At 38.1% G+C, this 23443-nt stretch overlaps 1 protein-coding gene across 1 annotated transcript in view; it reads left to right on the top strand.

Moving 5' to 3' along the window:
* Positions 1–23443, top strand: part of LMBRD1 (LMBR1 domain containing 1) — an 86618-nt gene that overhangs the window by 24208 nt on the left and 38967 nt on the right. Inside the window, exons 5-6 of the mRNA XM_026845392.1 lie at positions 971–1059; positions 6183–6256. Coding sequence (XP_026701193.1) covers positions 971–1059; positions 6183–6256 — 163 coding nt within the window. The remainder of the gene's footprint in view (positions 1–970; positions 1060–6182; positions 6257–23443) is intronic.

Below are 23443 nucleotides of genomic sequence, written 5' to 3'. Positions count from 1 at the left end.
GTGATGATTATAAGTACATGTAGTTAGTTTAGCACTTACCTTTTGAAATACATGCATATGTTCCATACTTGAAGTTTGAGGCATGCTACTGGAAGATACATATTTGTTATGCATTTGTTTATTGGGACTTCAAGCAGGGATCTGATTACATACTCTTTCTTACAGAAATCCAAAAGATACTTGTGAATGTTGTTTTTTTATGGACTTTGGTCAAGGTCTTGCATTCCTTACCTAAAATGCTTCCCTCCAAATCTGACTTCCTTGTGACTTGTAGGCGTTCTGGTTTTATGTCTGGAAGCTACAGTTTCACATTGGTGTTGGAGGTACTTGTTTTCCAGTTGTTACAAAACTAGATGTTTTGTCTATGGAGGTGGTGGACTTTAGATGGGGCAAGTGACAGCTAGAAGCTATCACCTACTCAGAAGGCTGTTCTACCTGACATTCTTCTGAGTCCTCTTTCTTGTCTCAGCTTATTGGAAGGTCAAAAATATTTGAATTTCTCTGCCATTCTGTTCTCTGGGACAGCTACACAACAAGGAAAGGAATGCAACAAATGTGTTATTTAGTTGCAATAATGGATGATAAACATGTCCCTTTAATGCTTGGTGTGGAAATCATTAATTTTTAAGTGTGATTTATATTTGTCTCAGTTGATGCTTAAAGTCTTTACTCCTCTGTATGTGAGTCAAAACTAGGATAGTAAATCAGATTAATACATCTTCTAATGATGTTTGAGTGTGGGGTCCTTACCTTGGTTAGGACTGGTAAATAGAAAATCACTTCATTGACCTCAGACCTGATACTGCACACACATGTGTACTCTGACCTAGTACAGTCTTTGAGGGGAATGTGATTACAATGAAACATCATCTTCAGGAATAAATGGATTTCTGTTTTCTTAACTTGGAAGTAGAATTCTTCTGATACTGGATTAATTAGGGTGATAATGACTTTTTTTGCTTTGTTACAGTGCTTTTGTTCCTCTGGATATTCCCAACAAGAAGAATTCCACAGAGTGGGAGAAAGTGAAGCTCCTGTTTGAAGAATTTGGAAGTAGTCGTAAGTTTGAGATTTGTTCTGAGCTTTGTATAACTTGTTGCTGACTTATTTTGACATACTCATCGTCGAACAAGAAAACTTACTTTCTTGGTGACAATTTTCTAACTCTTAACTGCTCACCTTTGCAATGAGATTGTTCTCTTTCGTTCAAACAATGAGAACTGTCTTTCAAGTACAGAGAGGAGACACTGCCGGTGCCTGCTTTCATTACAGTCCCCATTTGACAGCAGATTCTAATGATATTAATGGTGGGGAGGGGAACATAATTCCATGGAGTCTTCACTCAACACAGCTATTAAATGTTACTTGGATATCCTAAAATCAGTGAACTTGAGTATGGCGAGTGTCTATCTTATTATATGATGTTTTCCAAGTGCTTACCTATTTAATGTGGTGCTGCTGTTCACAGCAGTATCACATGAGACTTTCATAAGTGGTTTTGTCTATTTAGACAGGAAAATCCTATGGGTCTTATGATTTTTTTTTTCCCCTTTGCTCCTAGTATTTACCTCTCCTAAAATTGTTTTGTTTGCATTTGTTATACTTCTTATGCTAGGGAAATAAAGAACTATTCTGAAAGCCAAACTCCATTAAGTTGTATTTCATGTTTAGCTTATGCAGTTCATGTATTTAGGGTATATTTTCAGAGCAAAGATGTGAAGAAAGTGTTTTATATGTGAGCTTAGACTTGATATCACTTTCCAAATGTATCCAGAAAAATGGTAAATGAAAGTTACTTAACAAACACTAATCCAAATGCATAACTGTACAAATATTTGTGTGTCACTCTTCTGTGTATCATCAGAGATTTGGCTGCTCTCTGAATGTTTTAGGGTATAATGCTACAAGCTTTGATCCAGTAGTATCCTGCATTATTCTAGGAATTTTGTACTGACTAAAAATTCCCTGCTATGACACTTGCCAGCTCTGTCAACACTTGATATATCCCTTCAGGACCGATCAACTTTGTATGTCCAGTTTCTGTAACCTAATACTCTTCCATCAAGGGTGCATCTTCCTTACAACCTTTCCCCTGGTCTGTCAGGCCTTTTTCCTGAAGTCTGGTATTGCTGGTAAAGACTGAGTCAAAGATGACATGCAGTACTTCAGCCTCTTTGTAGAATCATAGAATGCTTTGGGTTGGAAGGGGCCTTAAAGATCACCTAGTTCCAACCCCCTGCCGTGGGCAGAGACACCTCACCCTAGAGCAGGTTGCTCAAAGCCCTGTCCAACCTGGCCTTGAACACTGCTAGGGAGGGGGCAGCCACAGCTTCTCTGGGCAACCTGTTCCAGTGTCTTGCCACCCTCACAGTAAAGAATTTCCTCCTTAGATCTGATCTAAATCTACTCTCCTTCAGTTAAAAACTGTTACCCCTTGCCCTGTTTCTACCCTCCCTGACAGAGTCCCTCCCCATCTTTTCTGTAGGCCTTCTTTAAGTACTGGAAGGCTGCTATAAGGTCTTCTCAGAGGTTTCCAGGCTGAACTCTCTCAGCCTGTCCTCATAAGGGAGGTGCTTCAGTCCCCTGATGATCTTCATGGCCTCCTCTGGACCCACTCAAGCAGGAGTAGAGGGGGAGAATGACCTCCTTTGACCTGGTGGCCACACTTCTCTTGATGTAGCCCAGGATGGTTTTTTGGGCTGTGAGCACACATTGCTGGCTCATATCAAGCTTTTCATCCACCAATACCCTTAAGTCCTCCACAGAGCTGTTGTCAATCCACTGATTGCCCAGCCTGTATTTGTGTTTGGGATTGCCTTGACCTATGTGCAGGATCTTGCACTTGGCCTTGCTGAACTTTGTGAGTTTTGCATGGGTCTGCTTCTTGAGCCTGCCTGGGTCCCTCTGCATTCCATCCCTTCCTTCCAGTTTGTTGTCCACATTACACAGCTTGGGGTCATCAGCAAACTTGCTGAGGGTGCACTTAATCCTACTGTCCATATTACCAACAAAGCTGTCAAATAGCACCAGTCCCAATACTGACCCCTTAGGAATGCCACTTGCCACTGCTCTCCACTCAGATGTCTATCAAGCTATTGGTTGAACTGAGAGAGTTATGGTCATCCAGCCAGTTCCTTATCCACAAAATGGTCCATCCATCAAATCCATGTCTCTCCAATTTAAAGACAAGGATGTCATGTAGGACAGTGTCAAATGCTTTCCACAAGTATGCATAGATGATATCAGGGATAAGAGATAGAGATAAGAGATAGATGCTCTTCTGTTATCCACTAATGCTGTAACCCCATTGTAGAAGGCAACCAGATTTGTCAGGTGTGATTTGCTTTTACTGAAGCCATGTCCTGTGTCATCAGGGCCCTTGCCTCACTCAGCAACAGGCCCTTGTTTTCCTTTTTCCACTTACATACTTGAAGAAGCCCTTGTTGCCTTTGACACCCTTTCAGAGTCTTTCATCATATGTGCTTTGCGGTAAGCTCTGCTTGCAAGCATAGGAGATAGGGAGGGCAAGTGCATAGCTCTTTCAGAATTTCAGCTGTCTGCTTGTTTGTGTTTCTCTTGCTTCACAAAAATTCTGACAGTGTAGAATAAAATGTTGCTTTAACTCTTTATCCAGGTAGTGACAGTAGTTGAGATGTAAGGTAATTTTTCTAGGCTGCCTTGATGTGGCTGTCAAATATTCAGATCTGTACATGTCTTTGCTATAGAAGTGTAGTGTAGCTGATGTTATTTTTCTAGGAAGTTTTAATCATTAAGATGCTAGATTTGGCTGTGGAAGTCTGGTTTTGATTTCTGACTCTACCAGCATTCCCTTGTAACTTTTAATCTCATAGGATAGCTAAGGCTAAACAGACTTCAGGTCACCTAGTCCAGTGTCCTGCATGCAAGAAGGTATAAGGTCAGACCAGGTTGCACAGAGCTCTATCAGCTGGCTCTTGAAAAATCCCTAGGAACGGAGACTTTAATCTCATGGTGAAAAAAAAAAAAAATTATCCTCTTATCCAACATGGGTATGATTGCCTTACACTCAGCTGCTGTGCAGCACTGAAGAGCCTGGTCTCCACCTCTTTGATAAGCAGACAGGCTATATTAGGTCTCTCCAAAGCTGTCTCTGTTCCAGCCTGAACAAGCCTGACTCCCTCAACATATCTGCATAGCATGTGATACAACCCCTGACCAATTTTAGCTCTCCCTTAACTCTCTCAGATTTATCAATTTTGCCAGTAGTGGGGACCTCAAAACTGGTTATGGTATTCCCTGTATGGTCTGTTCCCTTAATAGATGGGCGTGCTCCTGTTGGTACAGTCCAGGATGCTGTTGGACTTCTGTGCTGCTACAGCACACTGGTTTATCTTCAGATTGCTGTCTGTCAAGACTCCCCCCACCCCCCTCCAGGGTTCTTGTAGAGCTATTCTACAGCCATCAAGTCCCCAGTCAGAATGGTTGCAAAAGGTTGTTTTGTGCTCCAGATGCTGGAGAAATAAGGACAAAATCCTTCTGTGTTGTCTCTATTTCAACCTGTTTTCCTGTTCTTATATTAACTTAGCCTTTTCCTTTGTCTTTCTGCAGTTAACCCAGAAATACAAAGATCTTAATTTTGGATGTTTGTTTTATGTCTATTCAGTTGTAGTGGGATTATAAAAGGAATGCAAACTCACCCACAGAGGCAGAGCCTGATAATATACTTCTGGTATACCATTATCAATTTTTCAGTCAGTTTCTTATTGTTCCATTGAACATAATTTAAACTTTTAAAATGGACATCAAATGTTGGATTCAAATACATGTACAGGAGGATCATCAAATATGGTTTTTATGTTATGTAATATGTTATAAAAAGGGGTCAATTATTTGTGTGGTTTATCCCCTAAAATTCAGAACATAGGTAAAATTTTCACAAGTATTGAAGGGGAAATAGTGCTGAGTTTGGGTGTTTTTTTATTTTCAGTTATAAACATAGCTGTAGTATTTGAAACTTATATACATACCGTTGTTACTTTTAGGGAAGTTATTTGGTATTATCTAGCAAAAATGGTTGGACTAGATGATCTTCAAGGTCTTTTCCAACCTAGATGATTCTGTGGAAAATAACAAAGTAAAGGTTTGAGCTGTGAAGTTGGATTTAGTTGTGCTATTCAATTAGTTTTTGGTATTTTTGGAAGGAGTCCTGTAGGATTTGTCAGAAGAAAGATTCGGCTTCTGAGAGGATAACTATAACAGTATTTTTTCAGTTTGTGAATATTTGATGTTATGTTCAAGAAAAAAGAATGGAAACTCGCTAATAATTCTATGTGAGTAAAAAAGTCTATTGTGCTCTAAATTGCTTAATTAACTAGAGGGGAGGGGAAGACATAGGGGAGATCCCTAAATAGTAGCCTAGTTCTTATGACTGGGTGCAAAATTGAGAATGATTGCTTAAAGTTAATTTGGATGATAGCTCCTATAAGTTTCTATGCTACTATTTAATCAAAAAATCTTGCCATGTTGTGGCCTGCATAGTGAGTGTAGAGACAGGTCTGCTGTGAAAAATTATGTAGAAGGATTCAGGGAGTTTGCCTTTGGGGATGAGCTTGCTGAGACTTTTATTTATCCCTTTTCATTTCTAGAGTCATAGTAAGGCTACAGCAATTCCTTAGTCCTCTGACCTTTTTCCAGTTTATATATCTGGCTGTATGTGGTCTGAGTGAAGCTGAGGCCTGTAGTCTGGCTTGTTTGGTTGTTTGAAGGATCAGTGCTTGCTTGATTCTCCTGTTAGTGCTTTATGGTTAGAAAACAGGTGATAACAAACAAAACCAAGATGAACCATCCAGAATGCATGTGTAAAATTGCCATAGCACCCTGTGGAGGCCAGAAATAAGTCTTGAAGAGACGTTATGCAGCTGTGGGAGCAAGTTCACTAGTGGCTAGTCAACCACTTGACTGAATGCAACATCTGTGAACTTATAGCAGAGGTGAGATGGCTGTCCTATTCTTGCAGTATTGGAAGAGGATCTACTGCTGACAAAGCTAGTGAAGTTTTCATCTGAGTTATGGCTGGCAACTACATCTCAATTTTTTTTCCTCCTTAATGAACTTAAATGTCTTCAGGAAACCAATTCAGGAATAAATGTTCTTATACCTCCCCTGTAGGAATTTTCAACAGGCTTTTTTTTTTTTTTTTTCAGATGGTTTGACTGCTCTTTCGTTTTCCATTAGTTCCTTGACTGTGATTGGAATGTTGGCAGCTATCACTTACACAGTAAGTTATGAAAATTTCAGCCCTTTACTTTCATACTTGCAGTTATTACAAGCTATACCTGTACAGGAAACTGTCATACTAAATAGTTTCAACAGTGTTTTCTAGCTCTGGGTTTTCATGGTTTGAAACACTACTGAGTTCTTGGAATGAGAGGAATAACTTTTTTACCGCACACTTAAGAACCACTTCAGTACTTGAACACAGATCAAAATTAATTTTAATGTGTTTCTACAATGGGAGGTCACATTATACCTTATGACTTGTAACACATTTACTGGCTCCTCCTGTTTTAAACTTCTGTCTCTTTTTCTGTCCATCCAGCAGTGGAGAACTAAATATTGCTTTATGCATTGAAGTATGGTGTAACCTAGACTTGGTCTGGTCAATTGTGATGGTCTGATGAAACCATAATTAATGTCTCAAACATTTGATAAAGAAGTTTGTTAAAGGAAACTGTTTCTATGGAAACACCAGGGCTGTGCAGATAATGGTGGGAAGATGCAGTGAGAGGAAGGGGTCCTGCAGAGGTGGGACCACACATTTCTGATGCTGAACTTTACAATCTTGAGCAACTGTATAAAGAGCCAATAAAGAAGCCATTCACATGACATGTGCCAAGAAGAAAGGTCAGAAAATGGTCATACTTGCTGAGAGGGGGAGTAATTCCCCAGTGGCCCCCAGGCTCCCCCACCGACCCATTTCCAGAAGAACCTGAAGGTACAAACTATGTATGCACCAAAGCAAGAATTTGAGAAGCCTAGGGTGTTCATGATGCCTGAGTAGTCTAATGAGTCCAAGTGCCCACCTGGAAGAGGGCAAGGAATTATGAGAGGATGTGATTCAAAGCCCCAGGTGGCTGTGCCTTTCGAACTGGACCCTTAGGCTGGCTAGACCAGTGCTGGAACTAGGACTGGTGAAACCTTTTCTTATTTGTCTTGTTCTCTCACTCTCTTACTCTTTCTTTCTCTCCTTCTCTCTCTCATTTTCTATCTCTGTATTTCTGCATGTTAAGGCAGGGCTTGTCCATGCATGTTTGCAGCTTGTTGGGGCATGTTATAAGATATGCTGTTAGTCTGTGTATGTTGTAAGGTTTGTTGGTGTGTTACGAGGTTTACTGCTTGTTGCAGAGGTTGTAAGGCTTACTGACAAAGTTTCATGTCAGTATCTGTTGTGAGCAAATAAAAATAGTGCTATGAATTGAAGAATCCTTGGTCTTGTTTCACCTTAATTCTAAACTGGGAATTGGCAAATCTGAGTTGTCATACCAAGTAATTGGGATGTGACATCAGTCTATAATACTGAATTTACTGTGACTTTTCTAAGTTGATGTTTTTATCTCTACAGAACTCTACAATGAAAAGTTTGGCAGAATAAATTTATTTATAAAAAAGTATGCACAATATGCTCAGTCATAGTGTTTTCTTTTTGTAAAAGGCTGTTCATTCAATAAATGAAAAAGCTATGTCTTTAACAGGGCATAGATTCAGAGCTGTATTTCTAGAATTTGAGTAAGAGTAGATATCTGTGCAAGTTGGGATTCAGTTTTAGCTATAAAAATCTGTAGTATCTTCTGTGATGTGTGCCTTAAATCAAGAATAGCTAAAAGTTAAAAGTAGTTTGAAACCGTTCAGAGGCTTGTTTTTTAAAGCCTCAGGAATATTCTGATTAGCCCCAAGCATGCAACTAAATTATTGTACTCCTTTCTGTGGCTTAGAAGGGTTTGAAAGTGTTCATTCTGTAACTGATTGTAAATCATACCATTAAGGCTATGTTAATTGAACTGCTTGTCTCTTGCTTTTACGTGGAAAGGTAAGGAACCATTTTAACTTAGTAGCTTTGACCAACACTTGGTGTTCATGTGGTCACCTGCTTTTTTCCAATCTGTTCTATTCCTTCAGTCACTGAATAATCAGCCTGTTTTTAATGCTATATGTATTAACTTGTCATCAAGGTAAAATTTTGCAATAAAAATAAGGCTTTGAAGCCTAAGATAACTTCAGACAAAGCTTTAAAACTTCTGAGGAGTCAGTGTTTTCCTGATAGCTTTTAATCTTTAAAGTCATGTCCTTGCTAAAATAACTTTCTCTTCTGTTGCAGCCTGGCTCTAACACAGTGAAATTGTTCCCACATAACTTTGCTAGTGAATTTTAAGTGGCTCCATAACAATAGTTCATGCAATAAGTTATTTTGAAGCATTGCTAGCTAAGGAAGTGTTTTCTGCTAGCTTGTCAGGCAAAGGATAAATAGATAAAATTGTTGTAGAACAAAGATATAAGAAAGAGGGAAGAGTGTTTTAGTCATAACTGGGTAAGGGGGTAAAATACCTGCTAAATACTACCTTTAGACTCTTAAACAAATCTAAATTGAATAACAAGCATAGCTGATTTTCTTTCTCTTTATAGTAGTGACTTCAGCTGGTGTAAATTACAGCAGGATTATGGGAGGCAATTCAGTACAGGTTCTCAGAACACTGGCAGCTCAGTGATCAGGCTCTGTGCAGTAAGGTAGGATGACAATTTGGTGGGTCAGCTAGTAGGCATCTCAGGTGATCTGAATTGCTTTCAGCCCACTAAGTGCTTTACCTTGACCCAAATCATAAATTTTATTACTTTAAGCCTTTTCTGACTGACATGGTTCACTAAATCATTCAGGCTATATTGCTGACATCTAGATAATGTGCTAGTCAAAACAGATCCAGACCTTTGCTTATCCTGTAATAACATGTCAGCTTTTAAATTTGTTTCCCTTAATTATGGAAGGGAAGATTAATCTCTTGTTCAATTGCATTACTGCAGAGCACATGTAGTGTTTTTTAACCTCCATGAGATAACATTAAACCAAACTCATTAGCTGGGAGAGTATCCTCAGTGTTGGCTTTTCAAAGAGCTACCCAAGTATGGTTTTATAACTGTTAGTAAACATCCATAAGCATCTAAATTGCAAGACTGTTTTATCTTGCACATTTATTGCTGAATGAAATGTAAACGATATTTTTTAAAGTAGCATTTGGAAGTTTAACATATTACTGATGTTTCTTGCTTCTGATGTTATCATATTTCCCTATTTATTTTTGAGCACAGATTAATAGTGGCACCATTCAGCGGAGTATCACAATATGATTCTGTCCTCAGAACTAGCTGAACCTGGAAATATGTGACTTCCATTTAATGTTCAATAACCTCAATGTGTGCTGGGTTGTCTTTGGTTTCTCAGATGAAGACAATACCTCTGTCCTCAATGTTGTTACCTTAGTCTTGCTGTATTTAGGACTTGTACAAAAATACTGGGTGGGATATAAGGCAAAACGTCAAGTATGATAACTAAAATAGTCTTCTCTGAAAACCTTAATTACTGAGATTTTAGGCTAATTTGTTGCTTTGAAAACTCCCATTTAGCTGTCCATGCAAATGCCTGGAGCATGAAATTACTATTTACTTTGCTTTTAACTGCTGTATTTGATCCTTCTGAAACTATCCATTCTGTTTTACAGTAGGTGTTAAGGCAGGGTGGGAGAAATAGAGCAGCTGTTTCACAGAAGTTTTAGGGATAAGCTCACACAGGAGGTGGTGGTTGTCCACCTCAGTGTGTTTTGTCATTGTTTGCAGGCAATTGTAGAATCTTATGCTGAAACAGTGAGCTGGCTTTGATACATGGGTAGGCTGAGGTACAAATGAGTCAATGAAAACAACTTATTTGAAGCTCTGTGTTCTCAAAGTTGTGCAGGAATAGGCTTTTTTATGCTCTAGTGCTATTATAACACTGCCTACTGCCAGTGATGGTCAGGCTCCCATATGTAAGCAATTTCTACCTGCAACAGCATGAGCAGTGCAGCTCTCATGATCTGAAGAGTGAATTGCAAGTGTGACCTTGACTGTATGTGAATGCCATGTACCTGCATTCCAGTTTATATTGTGGGCTGGGCTTTTCCCAGGGGTATGACTTAAGGCAGTAGTTACTGCAACAATGAAAAATTCCTAGACTGTCATGTTTCCTGAAGCTTTATGAAGAGGTTGGCTCAGTCTCTACTAGTTTGGATTACTCTTCTTCCTCCACTTGGGAAGAGAAGCATGATTCTGAAAGGAGTAACTGTTTTTCTTCTGGTAACTTCCCACTCCTCTGCATTGCGGGGCTTTTTGCTGTATTAGTCTTGCATAAATAAAATCACCTCTAGATAAAACAAAGGCACTAGTGCACAGGCAAGTCTGTAAGACATTGTTTGTAACTCTTGCCTCTGACTTTAGACATCTGACAAGTAGTTAAGCTCCTGTGTTTTTCAGCCGGACTTTTGCATGCCTATCAAGTTGTTTGTCCCAGTTCCTAAAGGTGGGAGGCCTTTGTGCTTAGTCATCAAACCACTGTTTGATAATGAATGGTGATTTTTTTTTTTTTTTAGCACAAAAAGAGAATACTTTTATGTAAGGGTGAACACAAGAACAAAGACAGCTACTTCAAATTTTTCCTCAAATACTTAGCAGATGATTGTAAAAAAGGGTAGAGAATAGATGGGGACATGATGTGTGGTATCTGAGTTTTCTTATCTCTGAACATTGGTGATCTCAGCTCTTTGGTTTATACTAGTGAAGAGTTGAGGACTTGTAGTACAGTCATAACTGATTTTTTTTGATGTTTCTCTGACTTCTGAATAGCCTTAGTCTGCTCCATTGCCAGTGTTGCAAATGTACTGTTAAAGGGAAGCTTAGAACAGGTGTTTCTGGTTTTCTGTATACTCATATTCACCTTCTTATTCTACAGAAAAAAAATCTATTTTGAATGAACACTTCCTGAAGGTTGTATAAGTGATGTGTTAGCAAATGCTTTCATAGCTAATTAAGAACAGTTTTACATTGAATGCCTACTTTCAGTATTTTGTGTTACAGTAGTAATTACAAATGCTGTGCCTGCATTGACTGCAGTTGACTGATTTAATCTTAAAATGTTATTTGTGGGAGAAGACCATGAAACAGATGAATCAAGTGATTCTATTTAAGTTGCTTGGAGTACAATTTATCCATTCTACAATTAGTCAGACATAGGCTAACAATACTGCTTTGTGTAGCTTTCAGTGTGAAGAATTAGATTATGGGTGTTCTAAAATTGCACTTCTACATTGTGGTAATATACAATACTGTGAGAAGTTGGGGAATAGAGGCTTTGGCACTGGCAGCAGGCAGCCTTGAGTTTAAGTACATACTGAAAGAAAAAGAACCTCTGCATGTGTATGCTCCTAGGCTTTATGAAAGCATATTCTCCTGTTTCTGCATGAGGAGGGATACAGAAGGTTGGTGTTATTTAGATTGTGAATGGCTGCAGTTTAAACTACGGAACTAACAAATTTACCCCAATGACCAATATAGTTAAAATCTATTTTTCAAGGAGTACTGTCAGTATTGGCCCAGTGTTCTGGACCTCTGTTAAGGCCCAGCTTGAGTTAATGTATTACTCTGAAGTACATGGTGAGCTATTAATGCAACAAAGAACAGACTTCTTATCAGGTCACACAATACTGTAACATTTGTTATGTTTGGATTTTTTTGTGGGGAGGGTGCGCATGAGTGACAGCACAAACTGAAGCATTATGCTGGATGCTGACAACTGAGGACTTGTATTACTGAGTGTCATAGAAAGGTACATAACACTGCAGTTTGTGGTTGTTATATTAGCTTTCTGGTTTTTATTTTCTATGGCTTCAAAAAATCAAAAATCAGGTCACCAAATTTGACCTACTGATACATACAGAGAAGAGCTTTTCTCATAGTTTGAAGAAAAATGCAGAATTTCACTGACTAGTGAGCTTCTCCCTAGCTTCTGAATGGGGTAGCATGAAATACACTGTTAAAGCCAAAGATCCTAGAGAAATTAAACTTACTTGGTATGAAAAATTCCTGAATTCCTCAATTTCTGTGAAACACTACTTATGAATTTGGAGAAGGATTAGTAATGTGTACTGAATATCACCCCTGAAGGTAAAACACTGGGAGGGTATTAACATAAAAATTACCAGCTTCAGGAGTTACTGTAGGAGTTGCTTCTTCCAGGGAAGGTCAGAGCTTCCTCAGAACTACTTTCAGTGATGACTTAATACAGAAGATGGTGTATGTTTTTGCAGGTGTTCTTGGTTAAAAGCAAATATTCAAATTAGATTTGAAATAGTTTTATGCTTGCTATGAAATATCTTCAGGAGTCAACAGCTAACATTTATATAAAGGAGCAAATGCTTTGTGGCATTTTTCAACACTATGCCAATCATGAGAATAGAAATGAGATGCGAGGAAGATGAATAGGAGAAGTAAAACGAGTGTTTAGAGAGACTATGTGAACTCCACACTTGGAACACGCAAATTTTTCTTCCACTTCAAGTGATGACATTTGGGACAATCTGCAGAATGTGGAAAGTGTGGCTTCTCTGGACCATGATTCATGAGTCCGAATGTTTCAGTAGTGTTATCTTTCTGCATGAGAGAGAGCTTCTCTAACACTTCTTTGCAAAAGAATATGAAAGGTGTCTAGCATGAGGCTAAACATTTTGAAGGTAGTATGTTAAGGGTAAGCTAAAACAGACATCTTAATTGTTTTTGACAAGTCTTTCACCTTATTAAAAATCTGTAACAGTAAATTCTCACACTGCTTCTTACATTTGCCCTGTAAACGTTTGTTCTATTAGCTTTGGTTTTGGTTTTTTACTATAGCCATTCCAATGAGCAGTTTTTCTTCCCAAGTTACTTGTTTTATTAGGAAGCGGGCACAGAATTGAATTACGTAATTTTTCCAAAAACTTCACTTTTTACGGAGTGCAGCAAACTCACAGGTTAGGACCAAAAAACCCAACTTGATTAGGTGTGTGGCAAAGCAGAATACTGTTGTTTTAACAGCATGATTTCTTTGAAATTGACTGTAACAACAGTTTAGGTGAGTACTGTTTTTACTCCTTGTTCCTATTGCTACAGTACTGTTAAAAAAAAATATCAGAAAAGCAAGTTTATGTACAGATATGCATAGCACTTAACTCTAGAAGCTTCAAAAGTAGTATTCTGAAGAACACATTTGAACTAAACTGTTTTCAGAGTAATGCTTCCCACTTCAGCCTTCAGTTCTAGTCACACTACTATACTATTATAACATCCTAACATCTCTTATCAGTGATGTGCATTTTTCCAGATTCCCATTGGGAAGCCCAGCTTGGCCCATATTGAGGGTCTCCAATAAGATCCTCATTGAGAAGCTTATGGAGTATGGGCTGGATGAGCAGACAGACTGAAAACTGGCTGAATGGCTGGGCCCAGTGGATGGGGATCAGTGACATGTCTAGTTGGAGGCCAGTCACCAGTGGTATATGCTAGGGGTCAATACTGTGCCCAGTCCTGTTTAATATCTTCATTAATGATTAGGATGATGGGACTGAGTACCCTCAGCAAGCTTGCATGTAACACAAAACTAGGAGGAATGGCTGATACTCCAGAGGGTTGTGCTGGCATCTAGAGGGACCTGGACAGGCTGGAGAAATGGGCCAACAAGAACACAACAAAGTTCAGCAAAGGGAAGTGCGAAGTCCTGCAGCTGGGGAGGAACAAAGCTAGACACCAATATATGCAGGAAAGCAGCTTTGCAGAGAAAGATGTCGGGGTGTTGGTGGACACCAAGTTAATCATGACCCAGCAATGTGCCTTTGCTGCAGAGAAGGCTAGTGGTACCCTGGGCTGCGTTAGGAGCAGTATTGCCAGCAGGTTGTTGAAGGTGATCCTTCCACTCTACTTAGCCTTGGTGAGGCCACACCTGGAGTGCTGTATGCAGTTCTGGCTGCCCAATCCAGGAGAGACTTGGAACTACAGGAGCAGGTACAATGAAGGGCCACAGAGATGACTAAGGGACTTTATTCCTGTGAAGAAAGGATGAGAGCTAGCACTGTTTAGCCTAGAGAAGAGGAAGGCTCAGGAAAAGTCTTACCAATGTGTACAAATATCTGAAGGGAGGCTGCAGAACATGGAGCCAGTTGTTGTTGTTTTTTTTTTTTTTTTTCAGTGGTGCCCAGCAATGGGACCAGAGACAAAGGGCAAAAACTGTAACACAGGCAGAACCATCTGGAGATTGGGAAGCTCTTTTTTACTGTTACTGATCACAAGCACAGGTTGCTCAGATGTTATGGAGTCTCTTTGGAGATATTCAAGAGCCATCTGGACATGGTCCTGGGCAAGCAGCTCTAGGTGACCCTGCTTCACAGAGGTGTTGGACCAGATGACTTTCAGAGGTCTCTTCCAACCTCAGTGGTTCTGCAGTCTGTCTACTATGTGCAGGATTTAGCAGTAGTACCAATGGGTGACACTTACTGTGGTGTACCTCAGGGTATGAGATGTCCTCTCTGGCTCTAGCTGATGGAAAGCTTGAGAGAACAGTGGTTGACAGTAAGAGGTTCTTTATTGGATTAATTTTAATTCCACAATACTGGTCTTACTGTTATAACCTCATTTAACTCAGGGACAACTTTTTGTTACATCACATCTGTTACTTTATGAGAAAATGATTTAGTAGATACTTTTAATTATTCACCTCAATACAACATGTTCAAAAAAGTGCAGTAGGCACTTTGAAAAACAGTATGTAACATCTTCAGAAAAGTAGGTAGTTCGATGTTTTAGTAACTACTAACTCTTGCAAGACTATCCCATGTCAGAGAATAGTAATAACTTATGAATCCAAAAACTGCCAGCTATCAAACTATTTATCTTTTGTAAGTAGAAGGGAGAATATGCCTGTTCTAGGAAAAAGCATTTAATACTTTGAATCTAAGCAATGCAAATTACTTTTCCCATCATCAGTAAGTTTTGCTTCTTGTACAACCAAGTATTGAACTTGCATGCTTCTCTGAATGCATGTAAAAATACAAAAGCATTTTTTAGCCACAGAAGCTGCAGTTACGTTTCTTGTGACTTACTTTGAGGTGATCCTTAATAGCATGGTCTTCTAGAATGTAATACTAAACCTCACACTTGTTGCATTTCCTTGGTGAATACACTGAAGAATAGCCTGTTCTTGATACTTTGGAAGACTGGGAAGGGGAGAAAGATGCAACTGGGGAAGGTATGCATTCTAAATTTTTTACTATTTAAGAGTAAATAATAAAATAATGGGTTTATCAAAAGTGTACAGATGTTCATGATAGATACGTTGATGCTACTGACGAGCATAACTACATGTACTTCTGAAAGACATCTGTAATGTTCAAATGAGTAACATTGTTTAAACTTATTTCTTGGTATGGCTCAATTTTTTACCTTAATCTTGAATTAGTAGTTGCTTTAATAACACAAGTCTACTTTTCTGGTGTTACATCATGTGTAATACTGAAGTACAGCACTTGATATTTAAAATTGTTTTGTAAGAAGTGTGAACAAGTTATCCTCGGGGAGACTGCAGATCCATGACCTTGATGATTTATACTGACAGCTTTCCATTTCTATAAACATCAAATATAACAAGAAAAAGATAAATTAGGGCTTGTTTAAAACAGTTTCACAGATGATGTACTTTGCATCTATTCTTTCATTAATGTGTTTTGCATTGAAATGGTTTTACTTTGCCTTAGGTATTAATGCAGTAGTTGTTGTCAGCTCCAGATTTGTATTTAAATTCAAGGCAAAATAACATATTACTTGCACAATGATAGGCAGATTAATTTTTGAGTGATCTTGTGCATCTCATTTAGCATGTCCTTGAAGGATGATTGTAATTGGCTCAGTAGTTTTTCCAAAACATTTAATAAGCATTATTTGATTTCTTATGAAACTGTAAAATGATCCTTTTTCCTCCATCCCGAAAAGGATATATTACAAAGCTCAGTTTGTCTACTGACAAATTTAATGACCTTTTCACACCTATTTTTTAGAATGCTTTACTTTTCCGGTTGACTTATTTTTATTAACAGCCAAAAAGCTTGAAACCACTTAAAATCTGTCTAACCTTAAAGCATTCCTTTGCTACTGATTTTCTTTTAAGCAGACATCAAACGGGTATTGAAAAATTCAGAAGTTAGTAGCATATCACTACCAATTAATCACTTTAACGTCAATTCTTTAAAATAAAAGAAATGTAGCTATTTGATTATGTTCACTTTTTCATGAAGCAGTAAATAACTGAAATAGCAAACCAATTTTGAGTGTTCCTTAACAGCCTGATTCCTACCACACTCTTGGAGAATTTGTAGATATTAAACTGCTGGATCAATGATAGTTTTGTGACTTTATAGTTGCAGCTTGAAAGGAGCTCTTCTAACCCTGATGGAGCAATGCAGAAGATGGAAACTGGGTAAAATAGTTATGTTCAGTATTGCAGCTGAGTCAGTTAACTTTTTTGCAGATATGTCCAGCAAGCACAAGTTCACTGTGCATACTAGAACAATCATAGTGTAGAAGCTGTCATACTTGCTTTCTGCATCTTAGAAACATTGACTGCCTTTTTTGTCCACTTCAACACTGACAAATAAGTGCAACAATCTTTGAATGTTTGAAGATAAATCATTAATATGAAAAATGAAGGTGAATGTGTAGCAAGATACTATAGTGCTGAATGTTAGAGAAATAGATAAACGAGTACTCAATGCACACATCGTGTTGTGTACAATAGATTGCACAAGAAATGCCATACTGAACATACCGGTTCAGTTAGTCTGTTCCATGCTTTGAGACTTTTTATAGCAATGTTATTAAAAAATGTGTGCTCTTATAGCAGCTGAAGATGGGATACTAAACCTTCCAATGAAAGAACTGCGATTTTACTAGTTGACATACTGAATGTTTTTTCCAAGCTGTATGACATGAGCTTTTTCAAAAAACCCCCAACAAAACCCCCAAACTACTAAACCAACTGTCCATGAGATGGTCTGCCATCTTCAGATGCATTTAGAAGGCTTCTTTACTCTTCACAGTTTAGGGAGGATATATGAACCACTGTCACCATTTCCCATGCTTAATGCTGTTCTGAAAATAAGAATCTTGAATTCCAGTTTTTATCTTTAGAATCATAGTATGTGTAGATAGCCAGAGATGGAGACAGATTTCTTTAATGTGAGAAAGTAGATTACTTGTGGAGTCAGATTACTTTTCAAGAAAACCATGCAGTCTATTTGCACAGAGAAGGAAGGTACACTCTCAAGAAAGGTGGAGTCCTAGTTCCTTTTACACAAGTTCAGATGTGTTGCCTGTATTGATATGACGTACAGAAGTGCATCACACTTGAGTACTTAATTAGACTAGCTTGTTCCATCAGAAGTAGTGCTGACAAGGATGCATGGTATCCATACAAAATAGTGTTCAGTATAGGCAACTGAACTATATAAATTGCTGAGGAATAAATAGTGTAATGACTTCCTTCTTGCTTAATATAATTAAAATAAAAAGCTAATTAGGCTATGGATACAGAAAATCTTTTCTATATCAAAATGTTCTTGAAATGGAGGGGGTTTTGTGGGACACTCATATTGAAAGAAACTAGCTCATACTTGAGTTGTATTTCTTTTTAAAGCACTGTGTATCCTAAACTAGAGTTTAACTGAATAGATGCATTTTTGATCATACTCTTAGTAGAAATTAACATTTTGTCTTTCATGGTCACACTTCCAGGTGAAGCCTTGAAACAAGCTGTTGCAAGAAAAGGAGTTGGAATGTTTGTATATTTAAAGCTGTGGACATTTTCTTATGCCTTTATAAAAGTGATATAATAATAAGAGTTCTCTTATCTTTATTTGGCTGTTTCATGTGACTTCACTAGAGGGCAGTGCTATGCAAGAAATGTTTGTCAGGATTAACTTCTGCACTTCTTGCACAAGATTATATATACACCTTTCTAAACACCTCAGTGATAGCATTAAAAGCTGCATCTGCTTGATATGTTGACCCTAAAAGTAGAATGGGGAGTCTTTCTGCTATTCTACACAAGCACTTTCTGATAATTTCTTGAAATCACAAATTAAACTCATACAAATATTTTTAACCAGAAAAACTTGCTAAACTAACTTCACTTACAGTGCTGGCGGTGTACCAGACTGGTCAGAAATAACTTGCATGTTGTGTTTGATCTCTAACAAGGAGACATTATCCCGTTTGGGCCACAAATTAATCATTAGACCATATCTTGACTTCAGTTTAAACTAATTCTGCTGGCTTGAGGATTTTTGCAGTAGCTGTTCAAAGTTAGCTTTAACTCTTTTCTAAAGGCATTTGCTATATTAATTTTGTTGTCGTTTTTTTGTGTTCCTCATGACTGATCTGTGTGCTTATGGCTGATGTGGTTGATTTTTAGGTGTTCCCATCTTAATACACCCTTTTCAATGGAACTCTTTGGTAGCTTATGCAATTAACATTAAACTACTAGTTATGGTTCCCAGTGGAAACCCTTTCTGAATCAGGAGTTTCTGACATAGTTGCTTTCTACAACTTCTGTAAAATGTGGGGGGTTTTTAAATTTATTTTTGCTTTTTACAACTTCTCACCTTCAGTTGTTTTCTATTTTCTGCTTATGAGTGACTGTTAACATACCAGATGACTAAGAAAGACTATTCCCTTATCTAGCCATGGGTTATCTGAATTTGCCAAAGTGTTGTAAAATGCTGAATCTGCAAGAGATAGAAGGATTAAAACAACAAACTCTTCTTCTGAATCTTAACTGCGGAATGACAGGAGAATAACTGTATCTGCTCCAGACAGGATGGAAAGGGAAGGGACACAGGAGAAGTGAAGAATAATATAATGTAATCTCTGAGCTATTTTAGTGCTCTGTCTGGAGCACAGAGTATATTTGGGTTCAGTGGCATGCTGAGAGAACAGCTAGAGTATGCTTCTCAGTGTTCTTCAATGCCTGTTGTTACTGCATAAACATTATTGAACTAATTGTTGCTTCCATGTGAGTTACAGACTCCTGCTTTGCTGATGGTTGTCTCAGGCTTAACTACCACTTCTGTGAATAACAAATAATGAAGAAGTCTTAAGAGCTTTTTAGACTGTTCTTTTTATAGGATAGGTAAGCTGGGTTTTCTGTTGCTTTGCTTAAGTTCTGGTGGGTTTTTCTCTTCCCCTTTAGAGTAGAAGGCCACCTACTAGAAAAAAAATCTTTGAAGTATAAATATGAACTTCATCTATCCAGAGATAACACCTGTATTGCCTGTGGGCAGAGTCTTAAATCAGAATGAGACTGCTACTTAAAGATGAGGCCTCTAACTTGTACTTATTAGATAGCAAGCTCTTAGGGTTTAGCTTTCCAACCCTTAAGCTAACTGATAAGGGGTAATCTCTTATATGGATCATGTGTAGGGATTCAGGAGAAGGGAATATTTTTTTTTTCTTAATTTTTTTCCTGTTGTAAAATGAGGTTTCAGGGAAGCTGATACTCAGTAACAGTAGAGATAGGTCTTTAAAGTCTCAAGCTGCTATCCTTGCAGCATGTATTATCAATAATACTAGCCTGAACAGTGTTTAGTACTAGATTCAGTTCATTTTGAAGAACCTATGTGGAAAAAACAGCCATGTATGCTTTTATTGTCTGTTACATTTGGATGACTTTTTGCTCTTCAGTGCAGTGCCTCTTAATCTGACTTAACACTTGTAGGGAAAGGTTATCTCAAAATAAATCCTGGAAACTGTTGTTTCAGTGGTATAAATATGTCAAGACTTAATAGCTTTTCATCAAAATTAATGTGTATAAATTAACTTGTCTTAACTACTTAAAAGGCTCTTCTGATCTGTTTTTATTCATATTCTAAACTTTGAACTAATTTGTTTCAGGACTGAACCCTCTCTTGGTTTTAGTTTATAGCTTTGGTTTTCCTGTACTATCTTCAATACATTGCTTGCCTCTTTAGTTGCTGGTACCCAAAATAATAGTCCATGAATAACTTAACGCTTGCACTAACTCAGTCTCGGCATAGCATGTATTTCCAACCACTAGACGTGGCAAATGTTATGTGCTCACAGGGGACCACTGCTGTAGCTACCTCTCCTGCTATCAAAAAACTCCTGTTACTCACTCAAATTAAAACCTTTTTTCAGGGCAGCCTTTAACTTCTGCATCAGCCTGAAGGAAAATGCAGCCCTGAAACTGAGCTAGTACAGCTTCTGTTCAGACCTGTGACACATCACATGAGATTACTCATCTTTATGTCCTTCATTTTATACACTCTTACCTTGAAGGACCAATGTGGCTTTTCCCCCCACTGATGATGGGAGGCTTAGTTGCATAATCATCTCACTATTAGCATCTTTTTGTATTCAAGAAAGGACTTTAGACTGCCTTTATCACTAGAGCAAGCTTGACATTCAAGTGTGTAATTCACATCTGCAAAACCAGCAAAACAATGCATTACCAAGAGTTGCAGTTTGCTTTGTAGAAACTTAAATTTTGAACATTTATAACTTTGAATTTTATTCCTTAACTATTTCTGTTGAGTAAATACTTGGTATCTGTTATTTAATGGTAGCTGTTTGAGGAACAGGTGGAAGCCTCTGCTTAATGGTGAAATAATGGCCTCTAAGCTTGGGTTTGTAAAATTATGTAGGCCTATTGTCATAGCAATCTCTCATTATTACATTTGTTTCTATATATTGAATGTCTTTGGCTCTGGCTGGAAGTGTTTGTGTACCACAGAGGGACCTTGGTTAGATTGCAGCCTTCCTTCTAGTTATGAAATTGGATGCTGTTTATACTTTCACTTAAATTCTGGAGTTATGCTACTAGCAGCCAGACCTTAGTGAGCTCTTCAGGGTCAGTATGGGTCCAACACTATTCAGTCTTCATAAATGACCTGGATGATGGGATTCAGTGTATAGTCATATAGTTTGACAATGATATTGAACCTGGGAGAAGTAGCTACAATAAAATGAAGAGCCACCACAGAGACATTGACAGGTGGAAATATTGGGCTAACAAGAATGGCATCAGGTTTAGCAGATGTTAAGGCCTTCTCTTGGAATGGATTAATTACAAGCAACAGTTCATGCTGGTGTCTGACTGGCTGTGGGATGGTTCTGCTAAAAAGGACCAGTTAGTCCTAGTGGACAGCATGCTGAGCATGAGCCAGCAATATGTCCTGCAACATAAAGGCAAACACTGTCCTGGGCTTGCATCAGCAGGAGCATAGCCAGTAGTTCAAGGGATGTGATTATTCTGCTGTATTTGGCACTTTCAAAACCACACTTGGGAATACCATATCTGGTTTTGGTCCCCCATCTTAAGAAATTAGAAAACTGTAGAGTTGCCAGTAGAGGCTTATGAAAGCGATTAGAGAGTTGGAGAATGCAACCCATAAAGTTTGAAGGACATCTCTTCAGTCTAGAGAAGAGGAGGATTGGGGGGAGACTACTTTTTAGCTCCTGTAAATAGCAAAGGTAGCTTAATGCTCTCAAATGAGATATTCTAAAGGGAGAACTGAGCCAGTTTACAGACAGAGTTGTAAAGTCCAGCCTAAGCTTAAATTCTTTTTGTAACCTAAAGTACTTAATCTTGTAGGTAGGCCTCTCTCTGGTTGTATGCCTGTGTTCAAACCACAACTTTTAGAATGTCTTGGAAAGTATGAAATTTTGTTGCCATCACTAGCTTATGATGTCTCCTTTGTGTAGCTTTTATAGCAAAAAGCTCTACCATAGGGACTGGAATTGTCAGTTACCTTTTGTAGCTAAAAACATTGAGTTTATTTGCAGCACTGTTTACAGACTGTTTCAAATACCTTTTAGTGGTATTTTTGGGTGACAAATGAGGCTGTCATCTCTGAAGTCCTGAAATGCTGAGCAGATAGCTAATAGCCTACCTTAATCTCTAGGAGTTCATGGTAAAACCAACTCTAATACTATACAGCTATGCAAAAAAAGTCATGTAGTGCAAGTTGTCAAATATCTAGATGAATGTATTCTTTGATAATACATACTTCAATAAATATTTGAAGGAAAATACTTTTCTACCCTTGTTTAAATGCTTTAAAGTGATTTAACAGGTACCACTCTTTCCTTGGATTTGAAGCCTGTTAAGACATGTGTGCTATCTGCTTGTTGAACTTAACTTATGCTGTTCCAACAATTTACTGTTAATTGTCACTCTGAACATAAGAAACCTCATTGCACAGTAAGTGGACAAGGCTGTCAGTGCTAAACTTCTGTTTCATGCTTTTAGAGCCTGACACTTGGAGGAATGTTTCTTGAAATAATGGAATACTGTCACTTGCAGAGTGAAACTGAAGTTTGTGGGCTCAGTGTCAGATACTTGTATTGAAATGGTTATTTTAAATAGTTAATGCAGTTTTGAGATACAACAATAGTAAATATTGTATCATATAAATATTGTATCAAATAAATATGAAGTGTCATAGAAGTGGGTGTTGATGGCAGGGTATATGGCATGTTGAAAAATACACCAATGAAATGGACAGTGTCTTGCTTAGAGTACAATGCATGAGATATTTGTATGTCTAAGTAATTTCTTAAGCAGGTCAAATCAAATCTTGTGTACAGAAAGCTCATGACCTCACAGCATGTATGGTGACACTTATGCTAGTGTTTGTGTTAAGTCTATTCTCAGTATGAAATGTAAAGCTGTTCTTGAAGGACGGAGTGGTACTTCTGTGAAAAATCTGGGAAAGTGCTCACTTTTGAAGTTAGTGAATGTTCGGTATCAAACACTCTAGGGAAATTGCATGTGTTAATTGTGATTAGGAGAAAGAAAAGAAAAACCTTCTTGCTGAGATCTGCACCAAGAACAACCTATCACCAACAGCCTCCCACACCCAGTAATAAAAAAACCTATCACTGATGTCTCTAAAATGCTTGGAGAAATTTCTGACTTTGGCCTAGATCTCTAGGACTCGTAGGGTAGCAATGGCATTTTCTTGTTCACCTTGCATCAAGTATCTGTTTCTTCTTAGGTTAGTGAAAAGCTTACAGACTCTCCACTGGAAAATGTGGGCATAGTGTTGATGCAGAAGCTGGCAAACACTTTGAATGACATGGAATTTATAATTAGGAGTGAATGCCAACAAAATGTGAATGGGTATCTAAGCAGTCCTGGAATGTAACTGAGTTCAGATGTTTGCCTAGCCTCTGTCTTTTTTTTACCACATTTTTTAGTAGATCAGGTGCTTTCTATGTAATTTCATTTTAAAAGTAAGTTGAAGACTACTGACTACAAAGAAATTGTTTGTACTTTGCCTCTAAAACTATT

The sequence above is a fragment of the Athene cunicularia genome (genome assembly GCF_003259725.1).
Source record: "Athene cunicularia isolate RWA chromosome 3 unlocalized genomic scaffold, athCun1 chr3_part1, whole genome shotgun sequence".
NCBI lineage: Eukaryota > Metazoa > Chordata > Aves > Strigiformes > Strigidae > Athene > Athene cunicularia.
This window is presented reverse-complemented; position numbering and strand designations above follow the sequence as displayed.